The sequence below is a fragment of the Protopterus annectens genome, chromosome 2.part2 (genome assembly GCF_019279795.1).
Source record: "Protopterus annectens isolate FY-2018-M chromosome 2.part2, PAN1.0, whole genome shotgun sequence".
Lineage (NCBI taxonomy): Eukaryota > Metazoa > Chordata > Ceratodontiformes > Protopteridae > Protopterus > Protopterus annectens.
This window is the reverse complement of record NC_056730.1, coordinates 595,511,651-595,529,171: the sequence shown is the minus strand read 5'-3', so window position 1 is coordinate 595,529,171 and position 17,521 is coordinate 595,511,651. Positions and strand designations below refer to the sequence as shown.

The 17,521-nt window shown below is 36.9% G+C and overlaps 1 protein-coding gene across 1 annotated transcript in view; it reads left to right on the top strand.

The window, feature by feature from the left end:
* Positions 1-17,521, top strand: part of LOC122795737 (dedicator of cytokinesis protein 1-like) — a 2,411,902-nt gene that overhangs the window by 2,346,018 nt on the left and 48,363 nt on the right. Inside the window, exon 22 of the mRNA XM_044064047.1 lies at positions 11,117-11,238. Coding sequence (XP_043919982.1) covers positions 11,117-11,238 — 122 coding nt within the window. The remainder of the gene's footprint in view (positions 1-11,116; positions 11,239-17,521) is intronic.

Below are 17,521 nucleotides of genomic sequence, written 5' to 3'. Positions count from 1 at the left end.
CGTTTAGTTTTTTTTTTCATTTTAGTGTATTTTTAGAGTGAATTGATCAGATTTTTGTCTCATATTTTTAGTCTGTTTCTTAGAAAATTTGTAGTTTGCTGTCAAATCACTGGAGATTGAAGTCACTAAATAATGACAGACATTCAGGTTTCAGACCATTCAGGTTTCAGGCTTCTCATCCTTCAAAAAATGCATGCTATAATGACTTTATAAGTTTATTATAGCAATATTTAAAATTTGTCCCTATTTTAGGCCCTTGTACCTTTATTATTTTTAGATTTTTACAGGTTTCTTGTGCTAAGAGGTTGAGAGATATAGATCAGAGAAATGCAGTGTTTGCCTGCTTTTTTTTTCTGCTGCCAATCTAATGAGGGCTTTGTCTTTATTTTGAGTACCTGCATTTTGATGTGGCAACATTATGAGCTGTTTGTATTTTGGTGTTAGTGTTGTGAGTGTCAACATTTTGAAATGTCAACATTTATAACTATACTCAAACTGAAGATCAAAACACTGACGTTCATTTTCACGAGACTGAAAATACCGAAACCTGACTTACCCGAATGCCGAAGCTTTCTCTAAGTAAGCACTTGCCCAAACTTAAACTATATACACACTGAAGTAATTAAAACCCACACTGGGGGGACTATGCCCCCACACCCCCCCATATATACCAACTCCGGGATTGCACTACAGTGGAGAAAAGGGCATGTTGGGCAAGTGTTTACTTACCCCGGGAAAGCTTCAGAGTTCAGGTATGTCAGGTTTCAGTATTTTCAGTCTTGCAAAAATGAACATCGGTGTTCTAATCCTCATTTTTTAAAGTAGATCCATATATCCATATAGATATATTATATGTATATATATATATATATATATATATATATATATATATATATATATATATGGATTCACTTTAGAAGCTCGAAATACTGAAATACCGAAATTCAGCATTTCGAACGCATAAAGTGGAATCCTGAAAACAACGAGACCTCAGAAGCGCAAAATTCAAAACCTCGCACACCGGAGATTTTGAATTAGTGCTTCTGGTGTTTCACTGTGGTTGTAGATTCAGGTAAGTGTTTATTTGTTAAGGGTTTTGGGTAGGGGCTGTGGTGTGTGTTAGTGTGCTTTGTTGCTGTGATGTGTGTGTGCGAGGAGAATGTAGCTTGTGTGGTGGTATTTTGTGTGTGTTTGTATGTAGTGTGACCTCGGAGTTAGAATATTTAAGTAGGGGGGTGTGGGGGTTGCAGCCCCCCACATGGGGGATGGAGGGTGGCTTGCTCCCCTGCTTTTATGTAGTAGAGAGCTTGTGTTTGTGTATGGGGAAGAAGGTGTGTGTGTGTGTGTGTGTGTGTGTGTGTGTGTGTGTGTGTGAGTAGAAGCACTAATTCAAAATCTCCTGTGTGCGAGATTTTGAATTTCGCACTTCTGAGTTTTCATGGTTTTCAGTTTCGACTTTATAGCTATATATGGATATATATATATATATATATATATATATATATATATATATATATATATATATATATATATATATTTATATAGGGAAGAAATAGTGAGTTAGATTTTTCATGCTGTTGTTTTCAACCTTTTCTGGTTGGTTTGGGTGATTTACATTAAATCTTATACATCCATATATATGGATCTATGTCAGATAATCGAAGTTCCGGAACTTCAAAATTCATATGGCTGAGAACATATGATCAAAGTTTTGGAACTTCAAACATTAACAGAATAAAAATAAAAAACAAAAAAAATCTACATTGCAGAAAAGGGCAAGTTTCCCATTCCAAGCTGTACCACAAACTCCATTCAGAACGTTCCAAGTTTCCAAACTTCAATCATATGGTCCCGACCATATGAATTTGGATGTTTTGAAACTTCATTAATCTGATAGGGATCCATATAGACACACACACATGTATATATATATATATATATATATATATATATATATATATATATATATATACATATATATATATATACATATTAAATTATGCCACAATACTCAAATCAAAATGCAAAGCAGTGAAACAAAAAATTCAGATCATTACTAAAACAAAGTTAACTGCCCATACACTCCTCACTTAAATATTCTTAACTCAGTGGTTGTGCAACCATCAAATAGAGGTCATGGACTACAACAAATTAGTTATAGGGAGATTAAAGATGAAACACTGACAAGCACAATTCTTCTATAGTACACTTCTCAGATGTCACAAATCTAATTCCAAAAGCTATTTACCATGCAGACAGTTTGGGACTGACATGGCATTTCTCTGACTATCTCTCTAATTAACAGTAAATAGGAAGTATAAACATTTTATGGGCATATATTAAATACATCCTACTGTTACAAATGATGCAATTAGTCCTTATAAAAAAGGAGTGGCCCAAGGATTCTTGTCATGTGCCCTTTCTATTACTATGCAGATGAAATTATATGTCCACTCCTTTCTCACTTTCATTTGTCATATACCTACAATTAGAAATAATGTTCTTTCCACAAATCTTGTGTCAGCTTCAAATGCATTCTTTTCAAATTCTGTCACGTATCTGGACTAGTACAAAATATTCAGTTACATATTCAAAGATGTCTGACATTCAGAATTGTTCTGCCTTAATCTAAGCCTTCAGAGCAGTTAGAAAAGTGCAAAATAAATGAGGTTTAAAAAAAGGAAGATGCAGATAATCTGTTCACCAATGTCCAATAGGTTCACCTACAAAAAAATTACTTTCTGCCACATCTGCAAGAGTGACCACCATAAGAAAGACAAATTTGAACTCCAGGGTTGTCCCAAGTTAGTGAGCAGTAAACATGAAACCTGTAGATGTAGAAAACTAGACTAACTGGACAATTGAAGTGTAACTACATTATGCCTGACTCCATGCCACAGAGAGATAGAGCACTTTCTGTGGCCCAGGTGACCAGAGTTTGATTAGCAGCAAATTGAACCAGACTTATGTAGGAAGGTAGAGTGTATTGCACATGGATCAGGATGATACCTTATTGTGGCATTTTTTTTCAAAATGCTCATGTATTGTCTGTACAAGAGGTACTAATGTAAAAGATAAAGTAGTGCTCGGGTGGATAAGAGCTAGGGGAATTGGACTATGATATACTCAGATGGCAACTTACTGTATTGTTTTGTGTGTGTGTGTGTGTGTGTGTGTGTGTGTGTGTGTGTGTGTGTGTGTGTGTGTGTGTGTGTGTGTGTGTGTGTATCAACACAAGTTTCACCACTAAGGGGAAAGAGGTCATCCAGGCTGGCAATGTCTTTCATAGTCTTCCAAAATAATTTTAGTTGTGCATTTAATAGACATTATTTTTTTTTTAACTACTAGTTTTAGCTTCTTTCGATTTTGGTGGTAGCTACTATGAAGGATAAGGAAAGGTTTGTGGTCTTTTATATTTCCAGTTGTTTTCATTTCTGTCAAGCCTCATCTAAAATTTGAATATGGGTTATGAATAACAGAATATGTCGATTGTAAATTGGATTGCATAATTACTTCAAAAAGATGCTGAATTTCCACAAGATGGTGTACAAAAAATGCACAACTAATACTGTAATAATGGACTCACCGTTAATGCCAGTAAATGTGACATCATTAGACATGACAACAAAGAACATAAATTATGATTACAAAACAAATAATTAAATCTTTAAAAAAATGCACCATCATTAAACATTTAGGGAAAATGACAGCAATTTAAACTAGTCTGTCAAAGTAAGAAATTCAGCAGGACATGTCTAGTCTCCCCAAGGGAATTATTACACTTCTTTACACCTCCCTAACCTGACATACTACTGAATATAATGCTATATTATGTAGCATTCAGGCAAACCATGTGAAAGAAGAGGTACAGTGATTCCTTACTAGAAAAATCATAGGTATTCATAAGGCTTCCCAAACTGTTGCTATATTATTTTTTATAGGTTATTTAAATGTGACCTCTTCCTGGTTTATAAGGCAATGTCATAAACACTGTGCCCCAAGAAAGTCAACTCCCAGAATGCCCATCCCATTGTAAGTACAGTGAGAATACATGTCTGACAGCCATGGTACCTTTCTTGCATGCATTCTCACTTTCATTACGCATGTGGCATTGTTGTATATCTTTGCATCTGGAATATACAGCTCCATCTATATGTCAGTACTGACACTGCAAGCAGGCTCAATGCCTGCAAGTATGTGTGCTGATGTACAAGTGGAGCATGTGTACCAGATGGTCCCAGGTGGACTTTGCCAAGAGTGCCAGGATCTCAACAAAGATTGCACTGCATTAAGAATGTGCATTGAGATTCATTTAACTTCATTACTATAGAATTTTTCAGAATCTCATTACACACTCCTAGAAATGCAGGTTTCCATTACATGTAGTAGTTCTGCATTGTGGGAGATTTTTCAAATATGACACAAACTACAATACAGTCAGATTCACCAGTAACCCATTTAAATAGTATGCAATGTGTGTAACTTGCTCCCAATAACAGAAAGAGAAAATATTAAAGTTCTTCCAGAACACAAGTTACAAGATATCATACATGAATTAAGACTACATGGAGCTCCTGTAAAATATAGCAATATTATTATTACCACTAGTTTAAATAAAGGTTAGCTTTAGTACAGAATATGCATTCAGTGGTAGAAGATATTGTGGAGCTTGCATGAAGAAGACATTTCACTCTTTCCATCTGTGATTTTTTTTTATCCCTTCTTGTATGTCTGCAATGTAAAAAGTATGCCAAGCTAGTAGTTTTTCAATATTTCACAAGGTACCTTGGTTTTGAGCATAACTTCAGGCTACTTATTTGTGACTAGAATATGATACACTCCTGCTAACCTACCTATTCCTCCACCTGGTACCAATGTTTTGATAATTTTAGGAATCATCATGATGGTGGAGATATTCTATCCACATCACACTGAGTTTGTATTCATCACTATTTTAGTAGCAATAAGTGTGAAGGTATTTGTGTTACCTTATCCATAAATGCAGACCGGTTAAGTATAAGCTTTTATAGATGCCCAGGCCTGAATATTAATCAGGTAGAGGACTTTTTCAAAATCTCTTATAATTAATTTTGACTGTTGATGACTTAATCTTGGGGAATTTTAATTCACTTTTAGCAGATTGAGATGTGTTTATATCATCATGGTTACATGACAAAGCTGTCATAGCTGGCCTGGCAAATGGGCGATATAAACAAAATGTTACATTTTTTACTACGGACTACAACATTCTAAACATTATTTTAGGAAACATTGCATTTTTTGATAATGAGTGTTGATCAATTCTTCCATGTAAAAAAAATAAAAGTGATTAAGTAATAAAATTACAAAAGTTCTGTTGTGCAGATAACAATGTAAATATATATATATATATATATATATATATATATATATATATATATATATATATGTATATATATATATATATATATACATATATATAAAGAGAGAGAGAGAGTATAAACATAAATACAGAGAGAGAGGTATATATATCTTGGCTTTAAAGTTTGCAGAGTGGTCCAAAAGTTCATGTAAGGAAATTTGGATGGACTTTTACAGTAGAATCACATCTGCAACAGTCAAGAAAGTACTGCTAAACAACAGTAAATAATTTTAAAATAAGCCTGTTTGGTAGTTCTTTTCTATTGACAACCTTTATTTTAGGAGCAAGAGATTATGGAAAAGGTACAGAAGTTATCAGTTTCATGGCCCTTAAAGTAAAGTTGAAAACAGTAACTCATCTGTTAACAAATGCATTAAGAAAAGTAAATGTAACTATGAATTATATCTTGCAAATAAGACTTTGGATAATAGAATGTAAATATGAATTATACCTGGCAAGTAAGACTTTGGATAATAGTAAAACATGTGACACTTTCACCATATCTTTAATGCATCTTAATTACAATAGAATGGCATTGCTGGAAAGCAGATATTTTATGCATTTCTAATTATGTCTGACATCCCAAATGTGTCTCCAGTTATTAATAGTAGCTCGATTTGTCCAAACATTAGTTATGATATTGTCAAGTAAGGTTTGACAATGTGAAATCTCATAGTGCACTAGGTCCAGATGACGCACCTCATTTGTTTCTGAGTAGCACTATATTATTCTGGTTAATCTTTGGCTGTTTCAGCCATGTACAGGAAACAGTTGCATGCCACGTTATGAGAAAGCCACTATTGCTGTTCTTTCTTAAATGTGGAAAGTGTAGCAATCGAGCTGATCACTGACAAATAAGTGTGGCAACTGTACTGGCAAAGGTGTTTGAGTGTTATTAAAGTTATTACCCGGTGGTGTAATATCATAGACATAAATCAAAACGCTTTAATTGGTAGCTGTTCCTGTAACACCAATGTTCTGCATTTATAAGCCGAAAGACACAAACAAACAAATATTCATGTATCACCCACATCTTATATATAGATGATGGATCCAATTTTTTGGACTTGTCCAAGGCATTTGATGGCATACCCCATAAGGCAATTATTAAGCAACTCATGATTTATAATATAAATCCGTTTATTATTAAATGAATATTAAATTGACTTTCTAACCACTTTGTCTGTCCCTAAGAAAACTATTTGGAGTATTCTTCAGAAATCAACATTAGATTCATTTTTGTTTAACATGTTCTTGTTATAAATGCCCGTTATTTTTCCTGTGTTTATTTGGCATGTTTGCTAATAACACCAAGCTTGCATTTCCTATATCAAGAATAAAAAGTCATGTTGTTCTGAAGAAGCACTTTGATCTGTTAACAACTTGGTCAGTTGAAAATAACGTGGTATTCAATATAAAAAAGTAGAGCTTTGCATTTTGATTTTAAAACAAGGAATACCATTATACACTAACAAATGAAACTTTAACTTCAGTGGCTCATTATAATGATTTTGGTATCATAATAGCCAAAGAATTCTCATTTGTACTTCTTGTACTATGGAGTTATAAGAACAGTTATGGGTACAGAATGTCTTATATTAAGATCTGTAAGTTATTTTTAAACTTGGAACCTTCGGTCTGTTGACCATCAGCCTTCTCCAGCTAATCAATCCATTCTTTCTGCACCACATGGGCAAGAGTATACTCAACAGGAACAATCATCTAGATAGCCAATAGGGGTAGTTTGCATTTTCCTGTTTTCTCTCCAGCCCTGACCAGCATGCATCCAGATAGGCACTAGGGATAGGTATCAGTGGATCATCAGTGGATGATGTTCCTTCATTTTCACATAAGTGCCCATCCCCACAGCAAGATCAGTGGTCTCTTCTGTCTCTACAAGGGAGATCACATTGCTTAGTGCATCCCCAAAATACACACAACACTTTCTACTCCTAGGAGAGGTAAGTGATCCACACCACTTCGTTTCTATCCCTCACTGTCTGGCTGGGTCCTCTAAATGAACTCCATTTGCCTGAGTCATAGTCAGGGATCCAATTCTCTGCAACACACAGCCAGTTATATTAAGATCAATAGGTTTTAGGAAGGTGGTGGTGTTAGTACCCTTATTTGTTTCAATAATACACCCTCATAGAAAACTCACTGACTTCTGATAGTGATCCACAGGCTCAAATGTGATATTTGTTCGCTTATAGTTATTTTTCTTTCTTTCTTTCTTTAGTTATTAGTTATTTAGTTATTCTTTGTTAACTAAATTGGTGGGCTAGTTCTTGGACTCTTTTCGGCCACAACATGGGTGCAGAAAGCATAAAAAGTACAAGCAAAAGATTTGAATACACTATTTCAAAGTCTGCACATTTGGTTACTTAGTTTTTGCAAAGGCTAAAATCTTCTGTTGACGAGCAGTCTAAAATAAGCCCACCATTTGTATGGTCCCAGACTCAGGGGTAAGTATAATGAACACAAAGCAAAAATGGTGCAGCTGGCTATCTGATGGTCTCCTGGAAGCATGCAAATTGTGAAAAAATTAAAAATAAAACTATTCAAATTACCAAGGATTCATGTAAATACATTAACACCTGTACAGAAATGTTCCTACAGTTGAGAAATCGGAGTCATCAGATGAAAGAGAAGTACGGCCTGAGAAGCGAATAGGGAGTAGAAAGTTTTGAATGAAGCGAGTAAAGCTGAAAAGGACTTAGTGATTTGTGGAGTGGGTGCAGTCAATTAATTGGAGCAGAAGGTGTTACTGTGCTACTACTACTAGTACTCCTACTGCTACTGCTTCTACTAGTACTAATTCTGCTACTACTACTAGTATTACTACTACTAGTACTACTACTACTACTACTACTACTACTAGTACTACTACTACTACTACTAGTACTACTACTGCTACTGATTCTACTAGTACTAATGTTGCTGCTACTACTACTAGTACTGCTACTACTTCTACTAGTACTAATTCTGCTACTACTACTAGTACTACTACTACTACTGCTACTACTTCTACTAGTACTAATTCTGCTACTACTTCTACTAGTACTAATTCTGCTACTATTACTAGTACTAGTACTACTACTACTACTACTGCTACTACTTCTACTAGTACTAATTCTGCTACTACTACTAGTACTACTACTACTAGTACTACTATTGCTACTACTACTACTACTACTACTACTACTACTCGTACTGCTACTACAGGAAAACAAAGGATAAGTTAATTGTGTATATTTACAATGGGAGAGAAGTCCCAGTTATGTGATTAAAAATCTTTAGGAGTTGTGGCTTATGTGTGATTACTGGAACAAGACAGAGGAGTATTGCTGGGAAATGGAGATTTCTCTTTCTCTGTAAAGCAGGTAGAGATATATGCATCTTTTAGGTGTACGGTTAGTTCTTTCCTGAACTGCAGATGCACAGCTTTGTTTCTATCCTACCTATACTTGCACAAATGAAAGGTAATTGCCTCCAAAATAATTCTAGTTCATCAAGGGCCCACATTTTTCTGTCTATTCATGCACAAGTAAAACTGATGCCTATGCAGTCTTCTGTACCCTCTTTATATAACAGAGAATGTACTAATAATAGAGAAACTGCTAATTAACATTGTGAAGACTGGAGCTTCTTCATGTTTGTCTTTCTGCTCTACCATTAAAATCATCCTTTCCAGTATGAAATACTTCACAAACATCTGTCATCCTTGCACAATTGCCATTTTAATCATCTTTGTATTATCATTTTGCTGCTCAACTGAGCAAGGTATGTGTATGTGTGTGTGTGTGTGTGTGTGTGTGTGTGTGTGTGTGTGTGTGTGTGTGTGTGTGTCTGCATGCGTATGTGTGAGTGTGTGTGTGTGTGTGTGTGTGTGTGTGTGTGTGTGTGTGTGTGTGTGTGTGTGTGTGTGTGTGCGTGTGCGTGTGCATGTGTGTGTGTGTGTGTGTGTGTGTGTGTGTGTGTGTGTGTGTGTGTGTGTGTGTGTGTGTGTGTGTGTGTGTGTGCGCGCGTGCACATGCTCATGTGGCGGGAGCAAAATAGTATTTGCCATGCACTAGTCAGCAGTACAGCTCTGCGATACAAAGGAGTTTGCAACTACTTGTTGGGTTAATTATTTCTTGTTTATTATTCATGCTTTATTCTGCAGTACCTTGCATGCCATATTTCTAATATTGAATGCAGTCCTCTGTTCTTCCAAGCACATCTTTCTTGAAACAATACCCTAATGAACAACATTAGAACATTTATACTTTTAGTAGAGTTACTTGTTCCTAGCCTATTGTTAGCTGCTATCAAAAGGTGGACAGAACAGTAAGATTTTATATCCTAAATGCATTAGCAGTATAAAGTTAAATTAACAAATAATCATAGAGTAACAATGCAGTACATTTGAATCCTGCTATATAGCTACCTTAACATAAGACAGTGTATCAGTGAATGTTGTAGTTGTCCATGTTACCATTTTACTGCCTCCTGAGCAGTTTTTGGTTTTATAGGATATGTACATGTAATGTAGATGATCATCAGTGTCATTTTTGACATAATGCACCAAGTGACACTCTAAACACTGTTATATGTAACTTTTGTTTTACATGCTAAACTTTTGCAAGATTAATGCAATAAATGCAGGAATAGTGTACACTAAACCTTGTAAAAATATACAGTGCAGTTTTAATGAGTTTTTTTTTGTTAAAAAGGTTACGTGTTATTCTACATACTTTACATTTTTTCAAACTTAAAATTGTAGATTAAAAAACAAAGAATGTGTTTTGACATTTACATTTACTTTTACATTTTTATGTGAATGCAGAATACATCTTACCTAGTATCTCAGTGACTTGGTTTAGAGAGAGACTTTTCAAAACAGAAGTTTGGTATAACTGGCTAGGTAATATCCTAGAATTGTCATCGATTATACAATGCAAAATTGTTAATATTCTAAAATGTACATGCTAATTGGCCAAACCTATCAGCATGTCCATTGTAAATCCAGCATTACCCACTTGAATAAGTCTGGGTGACAGTAGCTATTATAAACAAAATCTACAGATGCCATCTTCTCTGCTCCACTAAGTGGAAAAAAAACAGACCATCAACAGGGTTGAAGGCAAACATCCACCCTTCCCAAAAACTATAAAAAAAAATCCCAATTTCTGAGATTAAAAAAGCTGTTTACAAACAGCTGGGATGTCAGGAGTGAGCAAGTGTCCTAATATAAACAGGACATCGTGCAGTCTTTATTCCCAAAAAGACAAAAAAAGACACAAACTGCATATTGCCTTGTGTGCATCAACATGCCCAAAACGTGCAATATACAAGAAGGCCATCTCCAGTCATGGAAGACAATGGAAAAGAACTACTCAACCAAGAATTTTCCACATACAGTACCATTATTTAAAAAGGTAAGCTGTGTGAAAGTAATGCTGATTTACTGATGGCTGGCTTACTAATTTGAACACTCAGGCTTCACCCTAATGATTAAATCATGCCAGACAGGGATCAACCAGTCATACATTATCGCCCAAATATTCTAGTCCATTTGTAGTGGAATGTCTCTGCGACAATGCATTATCTTTTTTGCTGTTTCTCCTCTTGGATCACCTCACTTTGATATGTATATATAGTGATGTTTAAGACCTACAGTCTTAGTTCCTATGTGTAACCTACATCGCTGATGGAGGTATGATCTTTTTCAAGGTATCGTTATCAGTGGCTTTTCGGGACATGTGAAGAGTGCCAGACCACCTCCATTGCCAAAGAAGATCAGTCCTACTCTTTATGAGAATTTCACATTGGAACAAGTGGAATCACCAGGACCGGTAAGATCAGAATCTGCAAAAAAAAAAAAAAAGAATCATAAAACTATTATTTTGTACTTATTATTCAAAATCAGTTTCAGTCACATGGCTCTGTACAGTGTGAAGGAAGATTAGTACTTGTATATATGTTAAACAGAGAGAGAAGCAATGAGATCTGCCTAACAAGCAGTTTTAGTGAGTCTAATATTTGTACCCTCTTACCCCAAAATTGTCACCACTCGTGCAGTTTTTTTTTTTTGTTTGTTTTTTGTGGTTTTGTTTTTTTTTTTTTGTTAACTGCTGTACTGAGTACTTCTTTTCGGTCAAGTTAGGGGGTAAAATTTAACTTTAATTTAATAAGGTACTTAAACTACTTCATCTTAGAAAAAGACTTAAATATACACATTATGTAGCCTTTATCAACACAATCAGTGGAAGGTGAATAGTCTGAAATCCATTTAAGTAACTGAGAAATAGATCCAATATGAAACTGTGCATTGTAACTACAAAGACAAAATAATGGATGGGTTAGATTCTTGCAAAACAATTTAGACTAGGGGCAGGGTGTTGCACCATGGTTACTGTCACAGATATGAATGCTGCAAGTCACAAAGACATCTTATGTGTTTCTGTGTGCAAAATATGCAAATGAGGATGCAAGCAAGCCTTCATGGGTAGTCCAGTCCCTTTTTAAATAATTAATATTATACTGCCATGATCCATAGACCACAATGAAATGTCAGGCATTCCCTGTTGGAAACTTTTCTTTATTTGTCACCCAGTAGCCCCCCACAGACGGTAATATAAGTGCAAGACTATAAGGTAAGTCACATCATAAGTGCTATAAGGTTGAATGCTATACAGTTATGTGTGGCTATCTGGAGTGTTCATATGCTTGTTGAGTGTTTTTATGCAGTAAAGGATTAACAGCAAATGTTGTTACAGTCAGTGTCATTATCTGCTTATTGCTGCATAGTTCATTGTGTTATATATTCTTCCTGTCTGTTATGTGTGGATGTATACGTATAGGGAAAAATATTCCATGTTCACTCTGTCTTTTGTACTGCTTGTTTTATGCATTTTTATCCTATGCTTAGCTATGGATTAATGGCATGTACACATACCTAGTGTAATGTGAAGCTGTTGGTTACTTTGTTCAGTTGCATCTGTTCATCACCCTAGCCGTTGCGTTGCTGGTGCTCTGAATCCATCCTAACCTGCTATTTGCTTTTTGTTTCCCCCTTCATGAAAGGGAATGCCAAAGACAAAGTTAACATCTATGGATTGTGTAGATGCATTGCATTTCCTTACTGCTCAGCCTGCTAGCTCACTTTTCTTATAGTTATACTGTGCTCCACACCAGTAGTTATTTGGTGTATACCAAAACACTTTGGCTATCTCCCTGAATATGCAATGTGCATCATAGGATTTCATGCCAGCATTTCTCTGTCAGATCAGACAAGTGGTATCTGTGTGCCTTGTAGAGTTCCACATTGATATGTATTAGTCAACCTCAAATTGGGGGAGTATCGTCTTCTTGATGGGCGGCCTACACTACGCTGTCTTGTCTGGATGAAATCCAACCTGAGGCTATATAACTGATAGTAATGACTAGCAGATTCAGTACATTGAACTGTGTGTTAAGCCACACCACAATTAGAAAGGCCAGTTAGGTTGGCCACCTCTCTTAATGCAAGTATGATATGATCCCTTTGTCATTGGCAATATTATGACAGAACCATGGATCTTCTAGCCTTCACAAGAGCACCGACTCTCACCGTGGACCCACAGTATGCCATTATTCATTGATTCATCACCTCCATTGTGTTCTAATGCTCACTGCATGTCTTATCATTGCATTTCTTTCTTAGGTTACTGATTTATGTTAATATTCTCTTTGTGCTAAATCTAGTCTTGAAAAGTGTTGTGTAATGTGTTACAGATTAATATATTCCTACATTATTCTGCACTTAGCTATACACTACCTTGTGGCATTCCTTGTGCACTTGCAGGTTTTGCCCCATTGTATAGGTCCATACGTTAAAACAAATGATAGACTTGATTAATGATGAGGATCACAGAAGTATTACATTTGTGTGATGAACAGCTGTTTGACGATGCACATTTGAGAGAAATTGCACACTGGTCACAGCAAGGAACTTCCCCATTCTTCAAAATGTTATGGCCGTGGATTTCATAGATGTAAGTAAGTAGCTACAAGGGGTAAATCTCTCTGCCTTGGGATGCTGGAAAGGTTTGCCTTCCCCCCCCCCCCACAACTAGCATGCCATTCATATTTCTCCTATTTTACCCAGAAGCAGACTTTATTAAAATTGCCACCAGTCAGATGCCCTAGACGCCAACATGACAGCTATTTGGGCAGCTGCACTGGTATTTTAGCTGTAAGAAAAGCAAAATCCCCAAAATTGGGAGTAGCAGGAAGGATTTGAAGTACAGGCTGGTTAACCAAACCTCTTTAGTATGGGCTTCCTGTTCCTTTCAGCTATCCTACTTCTGTATCAGATCGTGTAGAGTGAATACTTTCGGGAGTTACGATGAAGTGCGATCCTGGCCCACAATTGCAAATGTTAACATTTTATAGGAATAAGCAAGTTATTTTTTGAGTGTGCTTGCAGTATTCATTTCTGACACTTGCTGTCTAAAAATTGAATATTTTCCCTGGGCCAATGTGAATTTCATTGAAGAATGTTTCAAGCCTCCCACTGTGAAAGATATGTAATGTAGGTCAGCGGGTTAATAGATAAGCACTAGGCTAACCTCCCAGCTTTCCTACGTTGTCTATATATATATATATATATATATATATATATATATATATATATAGTGTGTGTGTGTGTGTGTGTGGGAATGACTGTGGCCCTGTTCATGATATCCAGAATATAATCTGGTGTGAAATGACCCTGAACTAGAGTACTGAACTGCATCTGGATAAATTTAAGTGAAATTGTCCTAACAGAGTCTGCCTATTGAAAAATAACATTTGCCATCTTGACTTTGGTGTACTTAACACAATTCATCATCCAGTGGGATCACCATTTGTTTCACAGCAGCATTTGAATCTGTGTTGGGAGTGAGAGGTGAAACTATATAGAGATGAAGAGGGAGGCACATACAAAAAAATAAAAAGTACTAGAAGTGATACATATTCTGATGCCTGCCCAGAAAAAACAAGGCTAAGAATGACCAAAGATCACAAAAGAGTATCATAGCATGTCAAAGTGATTAAACTTTTGAGCAGAAGTGAAACAGGGATATAGAAAGCTGAAGTGGGAGCCTCTGCCTACTGTAATGTCTCAATATCTGCAAGAAGCTAAATAGCACAGATTGAGGATGAATTACCAAAATCCATAATGTGTTTTGTCAGACTGTTTCTGGAATGTATAGAACAAGCTATGTGGCTTCCTGTAGCGATCCATAAGTGTATTTAGCATTATTATGCTATTTTGCATCCAACATTTTTTTTTCTGCTCATATTCAAAAGACATTTGGGGGGAATTTAATAAAGCCTACATATTTTTTAATGTAGGCATCACACTGCAATGCTTACACAGATGCGAACATATTAAGATTCAGTAAACACTGCTGAGTGGCGCGCACACACGTGCAAACACATTGAAAATTCTGTGGCATTCAAATCCCCTCATAAGCAGGTGAATCTCATGCAAATGAGGCAGGTCAAGCGATCCAATAAGTAGAAAGACATCTGTTCAGACGTTGTGTCAGTGTCCATAGTTTACACGGAAAAATTCCATGTACAGGAGTCTAGACAGACAAAAGGGGGCATAAAACTGTAGAAATGTGGACATAAATCCCTTGAAAATGTAATACCACATACACATATGACCAAAACTATTATTTGGTATGGCAGACAGATTAAAGGGAATAAGTTAAATTAATAATTTTTATTTTAATAATCTCAGCATGTTTGCGCTTTGTGCCACAGTGCACAAACATGCTTAATAGAAACAAAAATAGGGAAAAAAAAGAATTTTATATTATGTGATAGAAATGTATCATAGGACCTTGCATGGGGTCCCTATAGTGGTGCATTGCTGCTGTTGCTGAGGTGATAGGGCTAGGAAGTGTGTAGTTTCCAGGCTGTCAGCATGGATCTGTATGCAAATGAGGTGGAGTTATTGAGTAGCAGAAAGGAGTAATCATGTCCGCATAGGCTCTTCGTGTTGGCTCTTAGACCATGTTGATGTTTACACAGAATGTGGCTAACATCAGGAAGGTGTGTCCTCTCACTTCTAAGCTCTTTTAAGCTTTGGTGCATGTTTACATGGTGTTCCGCTTGGCTGGGAGTGTTCTTAAAACCAGATGCATTCAATTAGAAATTCTGACCTTTGTATAAGCTATGCTGCACTAAGAGGCACTGTGAGTGATGTTGCACACTGAAATAGAGCCATTAAATGATGTTAATTATATTGTAGGCAGGTGGAATGCATCATGGTTAGCCAATCACATATGCTGCACCTACAGCAGAGCTGTATAAAGTATGCATACACCCTACATTTTGAATTTTCCCCAATACTCTGAACCACTGGAGTACAGACTTGGTAATTCTAACTGAGATTCTGCTAGGGGCTGTTGCAGATCTGCTACATCTGTATGTGCTAGATGCTGAAGTCATTGCTGTTGGTGCTGCTGACAATAGACCTCGACAGAAGGAGAAGAGTATTCAGGCCCAGGGTAACCTTCCAGCGGCTACAAGCTGGAGATTGTAGAGCACTACAGGTTGGACAGGAACCTCCTACAAGAACTCACTGAGCTCTGCCACCCTCAACTCAGACCCAGAGCCAATAAGGTATGTGTAACCCTTAGGATACTAGCTATAGGCACTTTCCAAAGACCAAATGGGGACATGATGGGAGTCTCACAGGCATCTGCATCCAGGATAACCCACCAGTCCCTGGATGCCATGCTACCACATGTTAGTGAGCCCATATCTTGTCCCCTCACCACTGAGGCAAGGGCCAGCAATATGCAACACTTCTACCATGTAGCACACTACCCTGAAGTACTGAGTGCCATTGATTGCACTCATGTCCACATCAAGGCACCACCCAGTAAGGAGGGTAGAATCTATGTCAACTGCAAGGGGTAACACTCCATCAACTAGCAGGTCATGTGCAATGTCCAAGGGATTATCCTGAATGTGTGTGTTAGCAGCCCTGGCAGTTATCACAACTCCCATATCTGGCATGTATCACAGCTGTACCAGATGTTTGCTAGGGGGACATTCCACATGGCCATTTACTGGGGGATGCTGGCTACGCCCTGGAACCATGGATGATGACACCCATCAAAAATGCATACATACCCATGGAAGAACACCATAATGAGGCACACACACAAACTAGGAACATCATAGATTATGTGTTTTTGCTTCTGAAGTCATGGTTCCAGTGCCTCGATATATCTGAGGGAGCCCTGCAGTACTCTTCTGCTACATGTGCACATATGTTCACAATATGTGCTATACTACACAATCTGATCCTGTGGAAACAGCTGCAGCAGGATCAGTAAATGGAAGGGATACACAGTACCCCACCAGTGCCTAGGTCACCACAGCTACAGTCACAGGAGGACTCGGAGGAGGAACCCCCTGTTAATGTCCCTGTAGGCAGATGTAGGCATGCTCAGTATGCCCTGGCTTTGCTTAGGACACCTTACTCCTACTCACATACATGCAGTGGATATAAAAAGTTTACACACCTCTGTTAAAATGCCAGGTTTTTGTGGTATAAAAAATGAGGCCACAATAAATTATTTCAAAACTTTTGCCACCTTTAATGTGACTATAACCTGTACAATTCAATTCAAAAACAAACAAATATGTTAGGGGAAAAATATAAAAAAAATAAAAAACGTACAATACGCTGGTTTCATAAGTGTGCACACCCTTAAACTAATACTTTGCTGTATGTGCACACCCTTAAACTAATACTTTGTTGAAGCACCTTTTGATTTAATTAGAGCATTTAGTCTTCTTGGGTACACATCTGCCATCAATTAAAGAGACTCTGATTAACACCAAATAAAGTTCAGCTGTCCTCGTAGGATTTTCCTGATATTTACTCAGTTGCCTGCTACAGCAAAAGCAATGGTTTGCAGAGAGCTTACAAAGGATCAAAAGCATCTCATAATTGAAAGGTATCAGTCAGGAGAAGGCTACAAAAAAATTTCCACAGCATTGGATATACTATTGAACACAGTGAAGACAATCACCAAAACGTGGAGAAAATATGAGACAACAGTGATGTTGCAAAGAACTGGACGT